This window comes from Sebastes fasciatus, chromosome 8, assembly GCF_043250625.1.
Source record: "Sebastes fasciatus isolate fSebFas1 chromosome 8, fSebFas1.pri, whole genome shotgun sequence".
In the NCBI taxonomy this organism is placed as follows: Eukaryota; Metazoa; Chordata; class Actinopteri; order Perciformes; family Sebastidae; genus Sebastes; species Sebastes fasciatus.
The window spans coordinates 12328841-12352469 of NC_133802.1; the positions used below are offsets into that span (position 1 = coordinate 12328841).

Here is a 23629-nt window from a genome sequence, read left to right on the forward strand (position 1 = left end):
TAAAAACGTTAGAATAAAATTTTTAAAAAAAATGAAATTCTACCAATATACAATATAAACAAAAATAAACATGATATAAACAGATAGACTTTGGCTGTAGCATACTGTTCGCACATTTAGACACAAGGGAGGCTCCATCTCTCATCAGTTCAACAATAAATGTGTTAAATCCAAGTCTAGATTGTGTGGTTGCTAAAGTTTGAGGGTATATGATAAGATCAGAAATTAAAATGTAACAATTTGATATCTTATATAAAATGAGGTGTAATATTATAACTACTATATTGCAACCACAACACTGAAAATATGAAAAACACACATGTAGCTCTATAGTTACTTATTAAGAAGTAGATTTAACATGAAGCACTGATGCACACAGATAAATCCCTCCTGCATCAATAAGAGCTGTGTGGTGTCTAGTTTTTCCAGCGGACGTGCTCACTGCCTTGGAACCTTCTCCTCACCGTGCATGGATGTGTGTGTGAACGTGTGTATGTTGATGTGTGTGTGTGTGTGTGTGTGTACTAGGCTCTATGTGTGTAAGCTGCCTCCTCTGGTAGCTGGTGACGACTGGCTGACTGACTAACACCGAGGCTCACGGTGACCAAACGGGGATAAAAACACTCCAGGAGACCCGTAGCACGGCGGTACTTTGACCCGTCCAGTCGGAGCTCCGGAGCAGCACCAGCACCGGGTCGAGTCCAGTCCGCCTCACGATGAGCCAGCCTCGGCAGCAGCAGCCTCGGCAGCCCCGGCCGGACGAGTTCCAGCCTCCTCCGGAGTGCCCGGTCTTCGAGCCGAGCTGGGAGGAATTCAGAGACCCGTTCGCCTTCATCAACAAGATCCGTCCCATCGCGGAGAAAACGGGCATCTGTAAAGTCCGCCCGCCGCCGGTGAGTGTCGTTAAAACCCCCGTTAAACCGGGAGATGTAACCGAGAGGAGCTGCTGCTGGTTTAAAGGGACTGTTCAACATGGCGGATGTTACCATGTTAACCAGGTTCAGTCTTTGTGCCGCTCTCAGCTACCTACCTCTCACTTATCACCTCTTTACACCACAACCACGCTGCTTTTTAATACATTTTAAAGCCTCATTAGCAGCAATAAAGACGTGTGAATGCATTAAAAGTGGATTATGGGTGAATGTGTGTCAACAAAGCCTCCGTTCATTGAGCCACTTAAGCTAAGCTAGGCTAGGATAACACTAGCTCCTAGCTCAACAGCCAACCTGTCATCATTCAGCTCTCAGCTTTGACATTAGGTGGCTCTGCGGAAGCTATTCATCCTCCTCCTCCTCCTAGGTGGAGAGGAAGATGATGAAAAGATGTAAGCATGGATGTAAACACTTGTTATTCCCTTTTGTCCTTTAATGTCCTCAAAGTGGAGGTTAATTATGGGTTATTTGTTGGAGAGCATCCTGATGCTGTTGGGTCACTTCCATCCATCATCAGCTGCTAGTTTCTAATGAGTACATGAAGCAGTGTGTGTTTAATGTTAATTAATGAGCCCTTTAATGGGCACAGAAATTGCCTCATGATGGGACAAGAAGGGTTATTTAAAATATAAAGACCACTGTTATTGTTCAATAATAAGTTGTGAGTTGTGAAGTTGTGGTTCATGTTGCACAACAATGCAGTGCAATGTTATTATGATGTAAGTTTCTTGGAAGAAGATGAGCCAGTGTTCATGCATGAGCCTGTGTTGTAAGGGTGTTGTCCTCCATGTTGGCTTTGTGGTAAGCTGGGCTGGTGAGTCTTCCATCTGGCCATTTTGTGTGTGCCAGTGGGGGATGTTGGCTACTGACTTAAAAACAAGAAACTTGGGTTCCCTTTGCTTATGTGATGGGACATTTGTTGTCATTTCTGCAAGGCTGTGTTTTGAGTATTGACACAGATATTGATCAGTATTGTGATGTGTTATAAAGGATCACCGTGTTCTTCCAGAATCAGCAGGGCCTTGCTTTTTCTGCCAAACTTGATTCTAACATCAGTTTTTAAATTCCTGCAACCGTGTAGTCACGTGCCTCTTTTTATCTGCTTAATTTAAGTTTATTTAAGTCACCACAAGTAAAGATTATGGAAATTTCTCAAATTTGGGTCCATGCTTTTGAAAAACAATTGCCACAAGGGCACCGTCTTCAAAGGAAAAATAAATACACTTAACAATATAACTTATAAATGCAAGAATGATAATCAGAAAAACTGCCAACTACATAAATATCCAGGCTTTGTGTTATTATGACCTTCACGTGCCATTTTTGTGTATTTTTGTTGCTGTTTAGGGTTGGCAACCTCCGTTTGCTTGTGATGTCGACAGACTTCACTTTGTTCCTCGGATCCAGAGGCTCAATGAGCTGGAGGTGAGTTTTGTTAGTCAAATTATATTCCAGTAATGATTTAACCACATCTCTGTGTGTGTGTGTGTGTCAGTGTTCTATAAAAATTATACATTTACTTATCATGTTTTTACCTCATTTATGTATTTACTTGGCCTGTGTAGGCTACACTGACAATAACAAAGAACACTGAATAATGACATTATTTTACATTAAATTAATTTCAAATTTAGACTGGAAATTACAATGCGTAATTGTTACGTAAAATTTAAAAAAATAAACTGAAAGTGCATTTATTTATTTACTTTAAACAATAGGGCACACTATCCCAAAAATGCAGCCTGTTCAGATCATTTTTAGCCCCTGTGTTATTGTCCCCAGTGATTGCTTTGGTTTTCCTTGAAAGCCTTGAATTCCTTGTCTTGGTTGATTTCCTTATAATTTAATTAATTCGTGGCTGACTGTTATCGTTCCTTATATTTTTTTCCCAGGCACAGACCAGAGTCAAGCTCAACTTCTTGGACCAGATTGCTAAATTCTGGGATTTGCAGGGATGTGCCCTGAAGATTCCTCATGTGGAGAGGAAGATTTTGGATTTGTATAAGCTAAATAAGGTAATTGACAACACTGCACATTATTTTTATATATAAAATGCGATTTTAAAAGAACTCTCACCATTAACGTGACTCACTGTCGTTTCAGCTGGTAGCAGATGAGGGTGGATTTGACACCGTCTGTCAGGACAGGCGATGGACCAAGATTGCACTACAAATGGGTTTTGCCCCTGGCAAAGCTATCGGCTCACACCTGCGAGGGCATTATGAGAGAACGCTCTATCCATACAATCTGTTTCAGAGCGGAGCGAACCTGCTGGTGAGTTGGACACATGCATCATTATGACAGCATATCTTGTCCCTGGTGATACTCACAAAGACAAGCTGGTGTCCCTTTTGTAAACAAAACCCTAATAATGCTTATCCATACCTTTTTATTAATACCAGTTATTTAATGTTACAGTCAAAGGGAAATTACATATTTATTATGCTTAAACATTTGTGTTTCACTTTGAACAAGAAGAAACTATACCTATCAAAAATTTGAAGGAATATGGATTACATTAAGACCATAAAGATAAATGGGAACAAAATGCATTATTAGGATATGCATGCTCTATTTATGTTGTATTTTATTTAGAGATGAACGTTTGTTTTTTACAGTATTTTTTCATTGGAGAAGTTAACTCTGTCGTCCGACTAATATACTGAGTGTGAATTTACAATCTGGTGTCTAATCATTTAATAGCATTTGCATCCAAATATTCCATAACATGTTGCAAGAGAGCTTATCCAAAGTCATTGGATTGGTACTGTGTGACCTCCTGGAGAGGTCACTCTAAATTTTGTAATTACCCAGCGCTCTCTCTTGCCTCAGGCACCAGAGGCAGCTTCCAAACTGATGCGTTTGGAGGCTGATCCTGAACTTGAAAAGGTATGTTTGTGTCATGGTTAAAAGCCACTCGGCCTCACAATTAACAAGAATGCATGTTTATTTGTGGCTGGACTGTATATACTGTGTGTCCAGCTTATTGTTTTCATATTTGCAGGCATGATACTGCGAATTGAACCCTTCTTAAAACAGTCATTCGCTGGTTTTACAGCAATAGCATCACCTCAAACAAGTGACCTTCGCCTCTACGAGCTAATCTACACTTAACATGCATCTTGGGACAAATTTCAAATACAATTCTTTTGTTTTTTCTGAGACAGGCTGCAGTCGGCAATTAGGTGCTAATTATTTATCAGTTCAAACACTGTAGTAGATTTTCTCTTCTCTATAATTACTTAAACTGCCAACTCGACAGGCAGCCCTTGGAAGTCTGATATTCTTTATCTGTTCACCCTTGCCTCAGCTCAAATCTATTATTTCTTCTTCTGATTTGGCATGTTCCTCCTTAGTTTCTATGCTCCCTGTTTTGGGTGACAAGCTGTAACTAACCACATCCTTCTTATGGCCTCTTTTGCCCTCTGGCTGTTTAATTTGAAACTGTTATTACCAAATACTCTCTTTGATAGAGTATATCTCAGTCTTTCAACTACGTTTGGTAGCTGCTGATACTTCCTAATTTTTATTTTATTACCTGGTAAACAGAAGTGATAATCAAATAAGGAGATCCCTTTTTAAATGCAGGCTGTGGTACGCTCACACTTCCTGTTTTACAGGAGACACTTAAATCTATCCTGTCAGTGTTTGCAAAGTCATATTAAACGTTGCCTGTAGTATTCCATTCATTTCTTACTGTCTATTTGAACATACAGGTATTTCCAGTTAGGCACACACACATGTTTTTTTTTTTTTTTTTAAAGCCACTTAGCTGTGGGTTTAACTATCATACTATTCCTTCAGTGTGTTCAGAAGCCAATCCAGCCAGCGGAGAGCACAGGAATCACGGAGAGCGTAGACACTAAGGAGCACAAGCTGCAGGACCAGGCTCAGAGGCAGACCGCCCAGACGCCCGACACCGGCCCCACTGCTCGCAGAGCCAAGCGCATGAAGTGTGAGGTAGGTGTTGTTGAAGAGAGCCACAAAACACCTGACTAAAACTCCTGAAACAAGCAGCACAAACTCCATTCTTAACTTTTCTCCACATATTTCCACATCACGATTTTAGTAGTTTTAAGTTGCCTGCAGTTTTTAACTTCTCTCTCTCTCTGTAGGTCGTCTGTGTGAAGACTGAACCAGGTGAGCCCGGTGAGAACAGGCCCAACCTGAGGAGGAGGATGGGTTCTTTTGTCGCCAAGCAAGAACCAGGTCAGGCTCCACTTCCCAGAGTGAAGAAATATTTACACTAATGACATTTACATTATTTATGATAACACATTTGTTTAATGCCTCTGCATACTGCATTCATAAGCAGTATGTAAACATTTCATAAATGGTTTATAACAAACTATGGTATAGTTATAGGCAAGGATAGGTTTCATTAGTGTATTTTTCAACAACTATAACTCTTCCTATGAACAGATAATAAACAGTTATAACAATATAATATATATAGCGCTGTCAAAGGAAACGCGTATTCATTTTAACGCCACTAATTTCTTTAATGCATTAACGCAACTTGCGATTTTTAGTTTGTAGTAGGCTCACTTTTAAAGCTAGAGTGAAGATAGTGACATCATATGAAACCAGAAAAAGCTACTGAATCCATCGGTACCAACTATGTCATACTAGCTTGGCGAAAGAGGCTAAAAAAACGCTTCAAACTAACATTAAATTTTGTCAAGGAAAAACTGGCATGGCCATTTTCAAAGGGGTCCCTTGACCTCTGACCTCAATATATGTGAATGAAAATGGGTTCTATGGGTACCCACGAGTCTCCCCTTTACAGACAAGCCCACTTTATGATAATCACATGCAGTTTGTGGCAAGTCATAGTCAAGTCAGCACACTGACACACTGACAGCTGTTGTTGCCTGTTGGGCTGCAGTTTTCCATGTTATGATTTGAGCATATTTGTTATGCTAAATGCAGTACCTGTGAGGGTTTCTGGACAATATTTGTCATTGTTTTGTGTTTTTAATTGATTTCCAATAATAAATGTATCCATACATTTGCATAAAGCAGCATATTTGCCCACTCCCATGTTGATAAGAGTATTTAATACTTCACAAATCTCCCTTTTAAAGTACATTTTGAACAGATAAAAAATGTGTGATTAATTTGCAATTAATCATGATTAACTATGGACAATCATGCAGTTATCATTGTTGACAAATGCTGTACATCAATTCTTTTGTTTAAACAGTTTTATTGAGAGTTGAGTCATTATGCTCAAATGATTAGTGAATATACAAATATAGGAATTATTGGTGTATATACAAATGCTATATAAAGATAACTAGTGAATATACAAAACTAATACAGACACCATTCTCTTATAGAAAATAACACAGTAGAAAAAAAGAAGGGAAGGAAAAAAGAAGAAAAAAAACACCCCCAACCTAGACAACCAAAACAAAACCCAAAGATCCTAAATTATGTTGTTAACAAAAATCTGTAAATAACATTAGACTCTGTTTGTTATCTTCTCCAAATATTGAATGAGAAGTTGGCAGGTGGCATCAAATATGTTCACCTGAGCACTTCTAATATATCTGTACATAGAAAAACACTTAAATATATCTTTACAGTCACGCACAGCGACATTATAGTGTGTTATAAACCATTTATTAAATGTTTATATACAGCTTATAAATGCTGAAGAGGGGACGTTAATGTCAAGTGTATTTACTGTAGAAGTTCTTATTAAAACAAAAGTGCTGCGCTTTGTAATGGTGCTAGTAATGTTTCCTGTTGTCTTGCAGCAAAAGAGATTCCAATTCCAGTGAAACAGGAACCGGTGGAAATTAAGGAACCAATAATTGAAGCTGACAAATCAAAGTCACGGTACAAGAAAATCATCCCTCCTGTTCTTACAAGTCCAGTAAGTAGAAATGTCCTTTATCTCCTCTTTTGGATGAGATGTACCTTCATGCGATATCAAATTTCTTGATCAAAAATTAATAGGCTTGTCGGTTTAATTCATCATCAAACGTCAAAGCTCAGATTTAATCACTTAACATTAAACCTGTGATGTAAAATTGTCTTTGTCTATTGTTTGTTTAAAGTTTGTTTATAGAAACCGCATTAGCTTCTGTTAATGCAGCTACTAATGAAGCTATTTTTTCAGTTGTCATGGCTCTGAAACAGATTCATTACAAACTCCTCCTCTTGTTCTCCAGGTGGATCTGGTCGTGTGTCTTGTGTGTAGCAGCGGGGGAGATGAAGAACGTCTGTTGCTGTGTGATGGCTGTGACGACAGCTACCACACCTTCTGCCTGATCCCTCCTCTACCCGACATCCCCAAAGGAGACTGGAGGTGTCCCAAGTGTCTCGCTCAGGTGAGGATAAAGTCTGATTAAAGTGATGCAAATTGACTCTTTATTAATGAGCTGTGCAAGTTATCGAAACTAGTCTATCCTCTCCTAAAAGGGCGTTTATACAAACATTTATAACATAGAAAAAGAGAATATAGGAATGGCTCAAAAACACATTCAACATTTGTTCAATGATGTTTTTTTTTTTTTACCCACAGGAATGCAACAAACCTCACGAGGCATTTGGCTTTGAACAAGCATACAGAGACTATTCCCTGCGTGCATTTGGACAAATGGCTGATGCGTTCAAATCCGATTACTTCAACATGCCAGTTCATGTAAGTAAAAACAGTTTCAAAATGAATCTGTCAGTTTCTCTTGCTGTGAGTATTTTTTAAATTTGAATGTCTTCTTCATGTATTCATTACAGATGGTCCCCACAGAGCTGGTGGAGAAAGAGTTCTGGCGTTTGGTGGGAGCCATCGAAGAGGACGTTACTGTAGAATATGGAGCAGATATCGCCTCAAAGGAGTTTGGGAGCGGATTCCCCATTCCCAACGGAAAATTTAAGGTTTCCCCAGCTGATGAGGTAAACCCTTTAGAGATGCTGTTTATGGAATCAAGTCATAAAAAGAATTCTGTTTCCTCATGAAATGGCCTTAGACGGTATTAAAAAGTCTTAAATTTGATTTACAAAGTCTCTTGTCTGTTGTCGGCAGTAATTTTTGTTATAAAATGTTTATGTAATAGCAGGCTATTGGGTAATTTTGGCAGCTATTTTTTAGTTTTTATCATATTTAGTCAACGTCATCCTGTTTTTTTTGGGTCAAATTTTAGTTGACTAAAAGTCTGGGCATTTTAATCTTATCTTAGTTAAAGAAAACCGTTAACTATGTTAGTATAGTTTTAGTCAGTGACAACATTTTAGTGTTTTTTAGTCATCAGATTATATTGAACATAGTCAAGCCACAATATCACATGGCTTCTTTCTCCAAAGCCCTGTTGTTGTTATTAAACCTAGTTAACAAATTACTCCGAGTCCTCCTGACTGCTCATTGTGTGCTGCTGCCGGTGTCGTCCTGATATGGTGCGCATGATACAGGACACCAAACTACTGCATTGAGAAAAACAAAAAAAACAATGTTTTTGTCTCCTTTTTTGTCAACAAAAAGAAAGAGATTTTGGTAAAAAAAAATATATTTGTAATTATGTTTTAGTCTCGTCTTTTTTCGTCAACAACATTGCATGTTTATATAGTCACGGTTTTTATTTGTTTTTTTTTTATTTTTTTAGCCTTTATTTATACAGGTAATCTTATTGAGACACTGGTTCTCATTGTCAAGAGAGACCTTTAATATGTGTTTAATGACATTGGTGCCATCTCGTCATGTCTAGTCTAGAAAGTTTGTTGGCAAACTTATTTAGTCAGAGTTTTCGTTAACAAAATGAACACTGCTGTCGGAAGACCTTTGCACACCTATACACTGAAAGTGGGATTGTTGCGACAGTAGATTGAGTCTGTCGACGTCTGTTTAATCCTTAGTGGAGTTTCAGTCGGCACCATCAGACCTGCAGCAAACGCCGTCACTACTGCTAGCTACAGTAGCTCATCAACACATAATGGGCAAGTGTCTATTTAAGCAAAAGCTTAAATGGGCTTAAAAGAATTGGTCATTTTTCAGTGTATGCCGCTGATCTAGGTCCAGGTCACATTTTAATTAATTATATCATGAGGAATTCTTGTTATATACTGCTGGGAAGTATTAAAGAAGTGATATACTAATAAATAATTGCTATTATAATGTAAAGGTCTTAAAAAGTCCTAAATTTAAGTTAAAGACTATATCGGATACCATCAGTCACCTTTTGTAAAATTAAGTGTTGAACACTTATATATTCTTGTGCTATTAAACTGTATGTTGCAGAAATACCTCAAGTGTGGCTGGAACCTCAACAACCTGGCGATGATGAACCCGTCTATACTGACTCATGTGACAGCTGACATCTGTGGGATGACGCTGCCGTGGCTTTATGTTGGCATGTGCTTCTCCTCCTTCTGCTGGCACATCGAGGATCATTGGAGCTACTCCATCAACTACCTGCACTGGTACTTAAGACTTAAGGGCTTTTCTTGATGAGAGCAAATACATTGTTTATGGTGGCTTGTGATGATATCAGGTCTAGACTTTGTTATTTTTGTTTCATTTCAAGCTAAATCTTATGTTTTTCTTTTTCACCACCAGGGGGGAACCCAAAACCTGGTACGGAGCTCCTGGTTTCGCTGCAGAACAGCTGGAGGCGGTGATGAGGAAACTGGCCCCAGAGCTGTTTGAGTCTCAGCCTGACCTGCTGCACCAGCTGGTCACCATCATGAACCCCAACACCCTGATGGCCCACGGAGTTCCAGTACGTATTTATGTAGTTCGTTTGACATGTACTTGATGCCTCCTATCTATAATCCACAGTAATGCACTGCTGACATTTTCACGAACGAGAAGCTGGTCTTTCTAACGGGAACATAAATCCTCTTCTTTTGTTTCTGCTGACCTTCAGATTTACAGAACAAACCAGTGTGCTGGTGAGTTTGTCATCACGTTTCCCAGAGCCTACCACAGCGGCTTCAATCAGGGCTTCAACTTCGCCGAGGCAGTCAACTTCTGCACTGTGGACTGGGTACGCATCACCTTATACCTTGTTGTTGTAAAAGTAATTCTATTACCCCCCTCCCCCCCCGTTGCGTCAGGATGGGCATCCGGGATAAAACCTATACCAAATGAATGTGCGGATCAATGATCAGCTATGTGACCCCTAACGGAAGGAGCGGAAAGATGATCAACAACAACAACAACAACAACATTTAGAGGGTTTTCATATGACTTCTTGCAAAGGCCATTAATATAAACTGGAGGGAAGAAAAGGACGTTTGTGTAAGATTTTATTTCATGTAGGGCTGCAACTAACGATTCATGGTTAGGTGCTCCAATCAGGATTTTTGGGCCGATCACCAATTTGGCATCATCGGCTCATACCGATCACACGGTCTATTTGAAGCCTTCCATTTGCTGTGTAGCAGCATTTATTTATGTAACTATTCTTAACAAAATTGTATATTAATTATTGAAATTAAGAGATGAGAAAGTATCATGAATTGACAACTGTTTATTTATTGCAGGCAACATGTACAACATATTCCACTCTCTCTCATAAGCCCCTTTTTATACAGAGATCCCGCAGTACTGCTGTAAAAAAGAAGACCCCTCATAACACTGGCTTTACTTTTTTTCCCACTGAACTAAACAAATCCACCATGATGGTGCCCCAGTTGTGATTTTTGGATAGCATGCCGGTGTGACGTGTAACACAACAGCGTCAGTGTCTAGTGTGTGTGCATGCAGTCCCACCATGCCAGCTGTCCCTTATACACAGACGTCGATTCGACTCTGTGACTACCTCAGCTGCCGTCTTAGCGGTGGAGCAACAATGCTCCTCATTCTGTGTCTGTACCTTTTATACAGAGCAACGAGGCGGAATAACGGCCTTTGAACAGGCTGTGTGAAAGAGGCTTTAGAGACACAACTCACAACCTCGCACACCAGAGAAATTGTCTGTGTGTTTTGCGTCAATCAATTGTCATTGTTTGCCAATCAAACTATTTTTTTTTTTTTTAAAGTTATTTTTTTGGGGGCATTTTCCATTTTTTATGACAGGACAGTGGATAGAGTCTTGAAAGGGGGGAGAGAGAGAGAGTGGATGCGGAAAGGGCCACAGGCCGGATTCGAACCCGGGCCGCCGCGGTCAGGACCAAGCCTTAATACATGGACGCCCGCTCTACCAACTGAGCTAACCCAGGCGCCCCAATCAAACTATTTTGAACGAATATCTTCCAATAACGATCGGTGGCTGAACAATCGGAGCACCATTAATTCATTTCATTGTCCATTGATCTACAGATTATTTTCTGGATTTAATGTTTGGTCTGTAAAATGTCAGTTCCCACACCCCTTATGACTTCTCAAGTATCTTGTTTTGTCTGACCCATAGATCAAACAGAACCCAAAGATATTCAGTTCACTATCACAGAAGAAAACCAGAAAATATTCAGAGTTGACAAGCTGGAACCAGTGAAATATAGACATTAAATTATACATAATACAAAATTATTTCAAGGAACAATCAATTATCAAAATTGTTGCAGATTAATTTTCACTCATGCGACTGTATTTTTTGTGGATTCTACACATCATTAATGAACTGTCCTTACTACCCATTTCTTTCCCCTCTCTATCCCCAGATGCCTCTTGGCAGGCAGTGTGTTGACCACTATCGTATGCTGCACCGGTACAATGTGTTCTCCCATGACGAGATGGTGTGTAACATGGCCTCGAAAGCCCGCACACTCGATATGGTCCTGGCCTCAGCTGTTCACAAGGACATGGTCTCCATGATCCGAGAAGAGCAGAAACAGAGAGAGAAAGTGAAGAAGATGGTAGGATAGTCTCCTTTTTAATATATCAATACACCATTATACTGACTACATTGTTTCTTCATGAGCGGATACTCTTGTCTGTTAAAGATGGGATGTGAAAACAACTAACTTTCTGCAGAATTAAATTTCTTCATAACATAATATAAACACAAAAAAAGTATGTAATCGCTTTTACTGTGTACGTTTTGTTGATAGCTGCAGGGTTCCAGGCTTTCTTTACAACAATTACACATTAAATACAGTGTTAAGAGATATCATGTTCACTCAAGCAAACAAGCTCACTGTGTCGATTTGCTCTTAACACCTTTGTTGTCTCACACCTTCAGGGGGTGTTGCATCTCAAGGAGGCAAATTACGATCACCTCCAGGACGACGAGCGGCAGTGTGCCAGGTGCAGGACCACCTGCTACCTGTCTGCCGTCACCTGTCCATGCAGCCCAGGAGTCCTGGTCTGTCTGCACCACATCAACGACCTGTGCTCCTGCCCCGTCTCCAACTACACACTGAAGTAAGTCCCTCTAGAGCTGATTCAGAGGCAGTTAACAGGCTTTGTACACAGAGATCAAAGTACCCGTCACCTGTGAGCTGTATAAATATCATGAATACTGTACGCCAGGTTGGAAGGGTTACTTGTATGTATTATATAATTGAAAATGTATTCCGATATAATTACTAATTACATGTAAACATTAATTTGTATGTAAAGAAGAAAAGGGGAACAGCATCACAGTACAGTGCAAGTGAAGCCTTCCAGCTGTGAAAATGTTGTCATCATCCAAGGATTCAATTCATTTGGCACATTAGTGATACCGGAATTTATCTTGGCGCAGCAGCAGTGCCCGTATAAATTAAATTAAATGAAATTAACCTACATGCCAATTTACTGGTTTGTCCTGTATTATTTGCTAAACTAAAATTTGAAGCAGTTTGCTCATTTCCCACGAACCGTCTTTTCATGCTGCGATGGGTCTCGGCAAAAAGCATAATCTCGATGAACTGTAAAGTACGCGAACCATCCTGCTTTGTGATAACTTGCACAGTACTGTGGTGTTGTTCCCCCTTTCTGCTGTGCATACAAAATAATGGTGAAATAATCGACCCCGTGGAAGCATTTTTTTTTACGTTGGAAGCTATTGTGTGAGAATCGTGTCGTGTAGTGCTTTAAAGTGTGCGCATGTACAGTATATTGTTATTGGTTTTTCATTTTAAAATTGTAATCCTACTAATAAGCCCCATTTTTACTAAACAAATCAGTAATCTATCTGCTTATGTCTTTTGTTCTGTAACTATAACCAAATACAGTTAGCTTTTGTTTGTATCCTAATTACTTAACGCTGTTCCATGTATTCCGTTACTCCATAAGCCTTACGATACGTCAGTAAATATATATTTCATCACTTATATCACTCATATTCTGGGCCTCCTGGAGTAGATGTTGGTGTCCTATTATTACCTCTACCACTTGTATTCAGTGTTCTATTTGCTTCTGCAGTTTCAGATACACACTGGACGAGCTCTATCCCATGATGACCGAAGTGAAGCAGCGAGCTGAACTGTATGATGAATGGGCCTCCCTTGTGACGGAGACTCTCGAGGCTAAACTGGAAAAGAAGAAAGGTAAGCACTAAGTAAATGAGTAAACAAAGCATCAAAGGACCATACCAGTGATTTTGCATGTTAAAGCCAAATAAATGCACCCTGTGTTGGTCATTTCTCAAAGCATGCAGCCATAATTTAGCTTTTGTAATATTGCAGAATTGTTAAAATGTTCAAACTAAAAAAGGTTCAGACGATACACCCGACTTAAAACATATAGCGATGGTTCTGATTGGACAGGCTCTGCTCCGTGAAGCACAACACATTTCTCACCAAAACATTGTCGCTTGGTGGGATGAACAACTTTGTCACTGCATCGCTGCCTCGCTCTAACTCCTCCAGCAGCAGTTCTAAAATGTCCCAGTCATGGCAGCAAAAACACTTGTTGTAGATTGCATAATTTGCCATCTGTTGGTTCCAGAGGCTGGTGTTCTGTCTCAGTCCGCTCGCCTCACCACCATTCCCTCTACACAGTATGCTCAAACTGATTCGGTACAACAGTCGTTCTCTAGAAAGTGTAATCGTGTTCTCGTCGGAGGTCCTCCTCATGATATTCACTGTCTGACATTTACTCAGAGAGAGAGAGATCTTTTACTTCTTTGTTATGTTACGTCATCTATTGATATCGCACGTCTGAGTTCCACGTACAGGAATGGTGCGTTTGTGTGCCGTTGAGTAGCCTAAACTGTTTTCCACTCTGAAATCAGCAAAATCATTTTCATAGACCATTTAATACAACTATCTGTCAAATTTATGACAAGATTTTACAGTTTTCATGTCTGGTGATCATTTGTCTTCCCTGTTGAGTTTCCAAACATCATAGCATGAATGAAAAGCTGTATGACAGCTGAATGGCGAAGTTCTGTCGTCAGCATGCGAATGCACCACCAGGAAGGATTCATAGATCGCTCCGCTGTTTTACCACAATAACATCTCAAAAATTAAATCTGTTTTAACAAAAATCTGTGCAGACTAGTGTTTCATAATGATGTTTTAGCTATGTTGAGCAAGTTTCAAGGGTCTGCGAGGTGATTCTGATATCTACGGAAGCCCTGAGAGGCAAGTGAGGAAAAATAAATTCATGTGATCCATTTTCTATGTTTCATCTAAATTGTTTTCTTTCCTGTATTTATGACTTAAGAACAGGTGGAAAAAAAGTTTTACCAGAATAATCTCTCCAAGTTTGTTTTTTTTCCATCTGTGAAACAGATGGGGGGGGGGGGGGGGGGGTTTGCCAGGTGAAAAAAAGTTGTTCAGAGTGCATGGAGAAATTACACCTCATCGGGAAGAAAACATGAATGCTGTTGGTCCTATTTAGAACATGGGATAGTGGTGCACTGAAATGAGTATTACAACAACAAACACTTACAAAACTTTACATTACAAAAAAGAAGTTGTCATCTGTTTTCACAGATAAAAAAAGAGTAACTTAGAAAAATTATCCTAGCGTCACTTTTTTTTCACATGTTCTTAAGTCATATACACAGGAGAGAAAACAATTTAGATCCGAGTTAGAAAATGAATCACCATAAAAAAAGAATCCTTACTTGCCTTTCAGGGCTTCCGTAGACAGAATAATACGAAAATGAACTGACAATCGACCCCTGGAAGCTAGGAAAATTCTTTTAAAAATGACAGCGTCACTTGCGTGAATTGGGAAATAGTTGTCAGTAATGTAAATTATAAGAACACGTATTTACTGTGCTGAAACCACTGGTATGGTCCTTTTTAAGGAACACAATAACAGTGGCCAATATGATGAAAAAGAGGTAGAGGCACTGTGTTTTATGTTATTTATACAGTGAATGTTATCTTATGTGTCAGACTGTGATTAATCCGTTGTTCTCTCCTCAGGCCTGCCGGTCTTTCGCTCCCTTCTTGCTCAATCAGAGTCCAAGCTGTTCCCCGACAACGACCTGCTGCGTCGGCTACGTCTGGTCACACAGGACGCAGAGAAGTGTGCCTCGGTGGCACAGCAGCTATTGAATGGCAAGAGGCAGACCAGGTAGCGTTAATACACTCCACTGCATCAGATCGGGAAGTGGTATGACTGCCTTAATGAGGCTCATTTCTTTAATTGATTGGACGCTCTCTCCTAGGTATCGGTGTGGAAGTGGGAAATCATGCAGCCAGCTGAGCGTGGAAGAGCTGAGTTCATTTGTGAGGCAGCTGTATAACCTCTCCTGCAGTCTCCCTCAAGCCCCCATGTTGAAGGTAGGCTGCAGAGGACCAGTGCATCCCTGTGATTTTACCACAGGAACAATTCAGGAAACACATTTTTTATCTGTTCAAAATGCACCTTAAATTGAGATTTGCCAAGTATTTAATATTCTTAATAACATTGGAGTGGGCAAATATGCTTGCTTTATGCAAATGTCTGTATATATCTATTATTGGAAATCAATTAACAACACAAAACAATGACACATATTGTCCAGAAACCCTCACAGGTACTGCATTTAGCATAAAAATATGCTCAAATCATAACATGGCAAACTGCAGCCCAACAGGCAACAACAGCTGTCAGTGTGTCAGTGTGCTGACTTGACTATGACTTGCCCCAAACTGCATGTGATTATCATAAAGTGGGCATGTCTGTAAAGGGGAGACTTGTGGGTACCCATAGAACACATTTTCATTCACATATCTTGAGGTCAGAGGTCAAGGGACCCCTTTGAAAATGGCCATGCCAGTTATTCATCACCGAAATTTAGCGTAAGTTTGGCGCATTATTTAGCGTTATGACATGTTTGATAACAATGGGTTACTTAGGTTTTTCTAGTATCATATGATGCCAGACTCTTCACTCTAGCTTTAAAACTGAGCCCGCTACAACCTCCAAAAGATTGATTACATTAATGCGTTAAAGAATTTGCATTAATGCGTTATTATCGCGTTAACTTTGACACCCCTGACACAGAACTGTGGATTTTTTCCCACATCCCATTGGAAGCACATAGGAATTAATCTCTTGATGGCCAGTATGAACAGGAGGAATGATTACAGCAAACAAAATCTGTTTCAATGTTCATATTTATTTATTTATTTATTTATTTGACCTTTATTTAACCAGGTAAAATCAATTGAGAACCAATTCTCATTTACAATGATGACCTGGCCAAGAGGCAGTAGCACAGTCCACACAAGTGACACAAACAGCACAGATACAATACAGTATGACAAACGCATGAGAAAATGGCTAAAAACATATGGGCACCTGACTATTGCTTAAAACAGACTTGAACAATTGTGAACCTATCCGTAAAGTGTCTGTACTGCGTCGTTTGCTGTAGGATATAATACACGTGACTTTTATTAACACTGAAATCAGGTATGCATGAGAATTGATTTTGAATTCCTGTAAGCTTGAATACAATGTCTTTCATCAGGAACTCTTGAATCGCATCGAAGACTTCCAGCAGCACAGCGAGAAGGTCCTGGCAGACGAAGTCCCCAGTGTCGCCGAGATCCACAGCCTGTTGGACGTCAGCTTCGACTTCGACGTGGAGCTGCCCGAGCTGCCCCGCCTGAGGGTGAGGCTGGAGCAGGCCCGCTGGCTGGAGGGTGTGCGGCAGGCCGGCGCTCAGCCCGCCACCCTGAGTCTGGAGACCATGCGGAGGCTCATCGACCAGGGAGTCGGCCTGGCACCTCACCCGTCCGTGGAGAAAGCCATGGCACGCCTGCAGGAGCTGCTCACTGTGTCCGAGCACTGGGAAGACAAGTCCAGCAGTCTCCTTAAAGCCAGGTGAGGGCCGCGCCGACGGTTCCACGATGCTGTTAGCGTCTAAGCCACAGGGTGGAAAAACATCACCAAGCTGTGATAGGTTGTCATGCCCTGTTAATACCTGTACCTTTCTGTCCAGGTATTTGCACTGATTGTACGTGAATAATGTAATATTAAGTCAGTGCTCCTGATTTTGCTTCATTTTAATTCCAGCTAGTGCAAAATGCTGCCGCTAGAATATTCAACAAGACCTACAAAAAGTGAGCATCATGTTTAGTTCTGCTCTCATTCCATTGGTACTCAGTGCTGTCCAGTATTAACTGTCACAAGTGCTTTTCAAAGGCTTTAATGGCATGGCTGTCAGGAATGTGCATCTTTTTCCTCTCCATTATCAGAAAAACTAATTTCAAGTCGGGGCTTAAATTTCTACATCTACAAGTGTTATGCTCCCTCACCATGCTTAGCTTACTGCAGCTTTAAATTTTGGGTTTCACGGTATGAAAAATATTGTTTATAATCATATTTTCTAGTGTTTTGGCAAAGACGTTGACACTTTTCATAATTTATATTCCATCTAGAGTCTTGGTTTTAAAAGTCCTATAAGAAGTGTGCGTACGGGATGTTTTGAAAGTGTTGGTCGGAAAAATAATTTCAGAAAGCCTGTGAAGACGTCGGAAGAAAATGCCATGACAGTTCTTGTTATAGTGAGCTATTAACTTGGAGGTGATGCAGATATTTTACCTACAGTATGTCATTTGTGTTTTACTGCCCATCAGACCACCACACTCCATAGAGACTCTTAGTGCTGCTGCTGAGAAGGCTTCTGGCATCACTGCTTACCTCCCAAATTGTCTCCTCCTGAAAGACACCATCAGAAAAGCCCGAGAGTGGCTGCAAGAAGCCGAGGAGCTTCAGGTTAGTTGGGGGGTATTGATGGATATTATTCTCTGTGTGGGTTGATTTGAGTCTGATTGTAACACAGTAACCTGCTTCTTTCAGGCCAGTGGTAGCACACCGATGATGGACAGCCTCTCTGACATGGTGCTGCGAGGACAAGCCATTCAAGTCCACCTGGAGCCTTTAGACCGGCTGGAGTCTTTAATGGTAGACGTACAAGAATGGAAAGAATCTGCAGCTACAACTTTCCTCCAGAGAGACTCAACCCTCACCTTACTGGAGGTAAAATCCCACAAATTTAAAATGAATAAAAAGATTGATTGTGGCTCATAAATACCACGTTTTAACCAAGCAATCAACAGAAACAGAATATGTATATGTAAATATGTAAAAGAGAGTAACTTAGTCATGAGTTTGGCTGTATCAACACAACGTGTTTATCATCACAGAGAGCCAGTAGGACATAATGTAGATGTAAAGAGACTGTCTCCCTCCTTCATTCTCTCGCTTTTGTCCTTCTTTCTCTCCCTCTCTCCCACTAATTTTTGCTGTATATGTGTTTAGACAAAGTCAGTAACAAATTGATGGTATCATCAAATATTATAATTGCCAATAAGTACAGGCATTTATATTAGAGCTGTCCTCGACCAAAGACATTTTTAGTCGACTAATAGATTAGTTGATTTAATTGACAGATCTGTACAACTGAGTTTCTCCACAAAGAATCACACAAAAGCACCACTTTAAATGTGTTTACCAGAGACGTGCTTATAAGTTTCTTCGAAATAAGTCACTCAGCGTGAAAAAAGCTTAAAAAATAGCTAAAGATCTTAGATAGACTAAGATCAAAACGACCGTTTAGTCAACTAATCGACTTAGAAGGGGCAACCCTAATTCGTATACATTTACAAGTGAATTTCACACTCCAGAGATGTGAGCTGCTCTGGAGCTGAAAAGAAAAATAGCCCGTGGATGTTGGCCTCTCCTCCTCTGGGCCTGTTGGTGCACAACACCTAACGGTTATTTTGTTCATCACAGGTCCTGTGTCCAAGATGTGAAGTTGGAAATGTAGGTTCTCCAAAGAGGAAGGCCAAGAAAGGGAAAGAATCACCGAAAAGTAACAAAAAGAAAACGCCAAGGCTCAACACTCTCCGCGACGTGGAAAAAGCTCTTTCAGAGACCAGGGATTCTACCTCTGCAGTAAGTGCAGTAATTCTAAGATAAATGTATATTATTAGTTGATGGGGTTAATGAACTCTCACTATCAGGAAATGTTCTGACTCAGTCTGTTTTATTCACCAGATGGCAACTCTGGAGGAGCTGCGGGCGAGGGAGATGGAGGCTTTCTCTAATCTCAGGGCAGCTAATGAGTCAAAGCTCCTTCCCACAGCAGACTGCATGGACCTGAAGGTGTGCGTCTGTCAGAAGGCGCCCATGGGTGCGATGTTACAGTGCGAACTCTGCAGAAATGCTTTCCACAGTGTGTGTGTCAGAGACCCGTCAGACTGCTGCGAAACACAGCCGTGGCTCTGTCCGCAGTGCCAGCGATCAGAAAAGCCCCCCTTGAACAAAGCCGTCTCTCTCCTGGCGTCTCTGCGGCGCACCGGGGTTCGCCTGCCGGAGGGCGACGCACTGCACTATCTGGTGGAAAGGACGGTTAACTGGCAGCACCAAGCACAGGAGATCTCACAGTCGTGTAAACTACCAGAACTGGAAGAGAGGCCAGGAACTCCGCCCACCTTAACCCGCTGGGCTTCAGGCAGCAATGACACTCAGAACAACACTCAGGTCACTCTTCATTTCCTTGTGATGCATTTTCTCAGTTAATTGAAAAAGTATTGTGTCTAAATGTTACGTTTGGGGTTTGATGTGTTTGATACAGGCTCCTTGTTTGACTCCAGAGTGGAATAGGACAAGCCATAATCAGACCGTCTTCTACACAGAGCAGAGATGCATCCCGCTGCAGGGTCAGTGGCATCTTTTTTCTAAACCGCTGAGTCATGGTTCATTATAGATTATTATTATTGTTTATGTTGTGGGTGTTTTTCTGTGTGACAGGCCTGAGTCAGGATCTGGAGGAGCTGATGGTGGAGGGGCTCCTGCTGCAGGTGTCTCTGCCAGAGGTCCAGAGCCTCTTCCACGTTTTATTGGACCGAGCCAGCAGCCAGCACATAAACCGATGCATGTCGCCAACACAGGACGAGTCCACAGACTGTGATAAACACAAGCAGTTCAACTCTCAGGGAAATAATCTGCCACTGGACCAGGTACAAACTCTTAACCACCAAATGAATTGATTAAAACACTCCTAAAAACTGCCCCTAATATCAGTTTTAATTTGTCTTTATTTTCAGGATTGTGTCGATGATGTGAGGGAAACTATGATTGGCTCAGAAAAGAAAGCAAAGCGGCATCTGGAGAGGGAAGGATTAGACGCAGAGCGCAGGGTGAAGGACAAAAAGCGCTCTCACAAAAGACAGAAGATGAATAAAAAGAGGCCGGCCTCGACCTCGTCCTCTCCGCGCTCTGATTTCTCCCAGTCCGACTCTGATGTGGAAATGGCGGCTTGTCCTGCAGATAGGTGTCAGCTGCCAGAGGGAGATGAGGTGAGAACAACTTCTGTCTATAGATTCTTTTCTCTGCAGAGGTCGGTTTACCTTCCACTTTAGGGAGCCGTTATGTAAATATTGAACATACATGACATATATCAAGAACAAAATTAATTGAGTATAGCAGCAGAGAAAGACTTTTGCAGTTGGACTCCGTCAGTGTGAAGCATCTATATCGGATGTAGGCCACAAACATAAAAGATAGCAGGTGAAGGAAAACTGCAGATGCACCGATTGCAGTTTTCTTGGCAGATTCAAACATTTTTGTAACTTTTCTTACATGGAAAATTGAAATTCAACTGTATGTTCATAATGAAACATTAAGGGCCCTATTTAAACGATCTATAGCACATGGTCTAAAGTTCATGCCGAATTGCATTTAGGGCGTGTCCAGCTCCTCATTTGGTAGTTAAAAGGCACAAAGTAAAGTGCAAGGGGCAAAGGAGTTGCATTTAGTCTCTTCATCATTAATCGTAGGTGTGTTTTGCATGACATGAATTAAATCAATCAGAGTGTCATCTCCCATTCCCTTTTGCTATTTAAATAGCGGATTTGTGAAATTGGAGAAGCAAGCGGTTTTCTGCAGTGAAAATGTTGTTTTTGAAAGGCTAAATGCCAACAAATAAATACAAATAAATAAGTTGTGACTTATGGACTAAACAACGCTCCGGAGTTATTGGAAATATTTTTATCACACAAGTCGTAAACAATCCTACGCAGCCACCACTGGAATCTAATTCTACAAACAGTATAATACTAATAATATGGTATGGCAGGTATCATTTTAATGGCCAGTATGAACAGGACGAATAATTACAGCAATCTCAATGTTGCATTGGGCATGTTATTAATGTTTTAAGACAGACTTGAGAATGTGAACCTCTCTGATAAGATCAAAGAAACTGAGAAACTTGGTGCTTAATCTAAATAAAGAAGTGGAGCACACTGAATTTATTATTTAAAGCGGATAAAATCAATGTTTCTATATTAACGATGAAAGGTGTTGCTCACACTGAAGGATCCACCCACCCCTCAGCCCTGTAGAGTGTTTCAGTGTGTTCCACCTCTTTGTTTTCATTGTATTCATTGTTTTCATTGTTTCCTGGCTGCTGTTTTCATCGAAAAAGCTCTAAAAACTCTACCTGCTCAGCACCAAACGGACATACAGACACGGTTAGAAACTAACTGGTGAACATATTGGATCATTTAGCTGCTAAAAATCCAGATATTTCCTTCAACAGAGCTAAAAGAGAGTGAATATTGGAGTTACATTCATCAGGTGGACAGAAACACAACTCTGAATTCATGATAATGTTCCTCTGCAGCTGCTGGATGTGGAAATAAGCAACTGTTTGCTAACTTGTTATACTTAAAAAGTGATGATATGTCAATGCGTTTAAGTGGCCAATCGGTTAATGCAGTGTTAATGTTGAATCATTTCCTGCAGGTGGATTGGGTCCAGTGTGACGGCAGCTGTAACAAGTGGTTCCACCAAGTCTGCGTCGGCGTTACGGCCGAGATGGCGGAGAAGGAGGACTACGTTTGTGTCAGGTGTACACTGAACGATGGACACACGAGAAAATGAAGAGCTTTTTACTGAAGGATGGCTGAAGAGGTCTGTCTGTCATCAGTCCGTTTATTCGAGCCACCAGTCTGGATGTGTCACTGATCCGCCCCCCCCCCACCCTCACCTACGTCACCTCCGTCACGTGTCCGACCCTTTTGTAACAACGGTGCTATCTCCTCTTTGACTTGTTGTCCAGAACTATAATGTTTAGTTATTTTTTTGTATTTTTACATATATATATTATATATATATATATATATATATATATATATATATTTCTTTCTTCTTATGAATTGTTTGTGGTTGTCTAAATGAAAAGAAAAAAAAAAAAAAAAAAACACAGGATGTGAAGTGTGCTGCATGGGATTCTATTACATCGGTGCAAAAGGAGTCTTAGAACAGTAAAGAGGGTTAATCAAGGGTTAATGTTAACTTCTCTGGAACCTCCTTGCATGTTAATCCAGAGCTGAGGGGACTGAAGTCACGCTTTTCATCCCCTATCCCCCCAAAAAATGACTATTCTTTTCTTTGAAATCCAGTGTTTAGTACATGCATCTTAATATAATTACCGGTATTCCCATTTTTTTTTTGTAGAATAGGTTTATTTATCTGAGCAATAATTTTTGTCTGAATCGACTTAAATGGCTTGATCTCCGCTGAGTTGTGTTGGTGCTTTAGCGACGGTATGATGTACAGAGAGCTACACAGATGGATGGATGACATCTGTGGAGTGGCGACGTGGCGCCGCTGACATGTTGACCGCCACAGCGTGTAACCCGGCATAGGATACTGTGGGGGAGGTAGCTGAAGATGTTACAAGTTTATATTGTGGAATAAAGCCCTTTTGTTCTATGGAGAAGTCTCGTCATTTCACTTGAACACATGGAAGAAAGAAACCACTAGATGTCCTCGTAAACATGATTAATGAGGGAACACCATTCACAGTTCAGCTCGGTTATTGCTCTTTTTATCTAGTGTACATTTAACCCAATTATATTTAGTGTCTTTGTTGGTCACCAAGTGTTGAATACACCCACATAAAAATGAGAGCATAAAGGGAGGGAGGGATTATATGCAAGCAAAGACTTTGAATTCTTCCTGTGGGTGTCAACAGATTGACAGTATCCAGACACAAATGTATTGACATTAAAAAACAGTCAACCATCTGACAAACCAAGTTTTAGGCTTCAAGTTCAGTGTGATGGATAATCCTCCTCAGGTTTTCACAGCTTGATTAACAGGAATGAATGAGTTTAGAGGCGTCTTTTGCAGACTGGGCTCACAAACTTCTTTATTTTTTCATTTAAAATTAATAGAAAAATCAATCTATATTTTAGCAGCTAAAGCTCAGCATGTTTTTTAAGACCTCAGCCATCGTCCTGCTCTTTCAAATTGAGCGTGAGAACAAAGAGGAAGCTAATGACGGCAGGTGCAACCAGGAGGAGATCCACTAGTGTGTGACCATAAAGCATCTGTGGCAGGCGTTAAAAATACATCCCAT

At 40.6% G+C, this 23629-nt stretch overlaps 1 protein-coding gene across 2 annotated transcripts; it reads left to right on the plus strand.

Moving 5' to 3' along the window:
• The first annotated feature begins 521 nt into the window (after positions 1-521).
• Positions 522-22980, plus strand: kdm5bb (lysine demethylase 5Bb). 2 transcript variants are annotated; one of them, XM_074643440.1, is made up of 28 exons: positions 522-893; positions 2280-2357; positions 2825-2947; positions 3036-3206; positions 3765-3821; positions 4737-4892; positions 5048-5141; positions 6698-6816; positions 7115-7273; positions 7468-7587; positions 7680-7838; positions 9175-9356; positions 9493-9655; positions 9803-9922; positions 11541-11735; positions 12062-12243; positions 13228-13352; positions 15186-15336; positions 15431-15545; positions 16721-17076; positions 17832-17970; positions 18055-18234; positions 18991-19152; positions 19255-19740; positions 19835-19919; positions 20011-20219; positions 20307-20558; positions 22009-22980. In XM_074643440.1, exons 1-28 carry the CDS (start codon positions 717-719, stop codon positions 22144-22146), a joined length of 4653 nt encoding a protein of 1550 aa, XP_074499541.1. In that variant the 5' UTR covers positions 522-716; the 3' UTR covers positions 22147-22980. The 2 variants fall into 2 exon arrangements, with proteins under 2 accessions (XP_074499541.1, XP_074499542.1); XM_074643441.1 differs by lacking the exon at positions 3765-3821.
• Positions 22981-23629: the final 649 nt, after the last annotated feature.

What these genes read in the sequence shown, in the direction of transcription:
- kdm5bb (XM_074643440.1), top strand. Translation starts at nt 717, where the DNA reads ATGAGCCAGCCTCGGCAGCAGCAGCCTCGGCAGCCCCGGCCGGACGAG. An exon ending in GTCTCCAACTACACACTGAA is followed by an intron (nt 12,244 to 13,227) that starts GTAAGTCCCTCT and finishes TTGCTTCTGCAG; the next exon opens with TTTCAGATACACACTGGACG. An exon ending in GAGATGCATCCCGCTGCAGG is followed by an intron (nt 19,920 to 20,010) that starts GTCAGTGGCATC and finishes TCTGTGTGACAG; the next exon opens with GCCTGAGTCAGGATCTGGAG.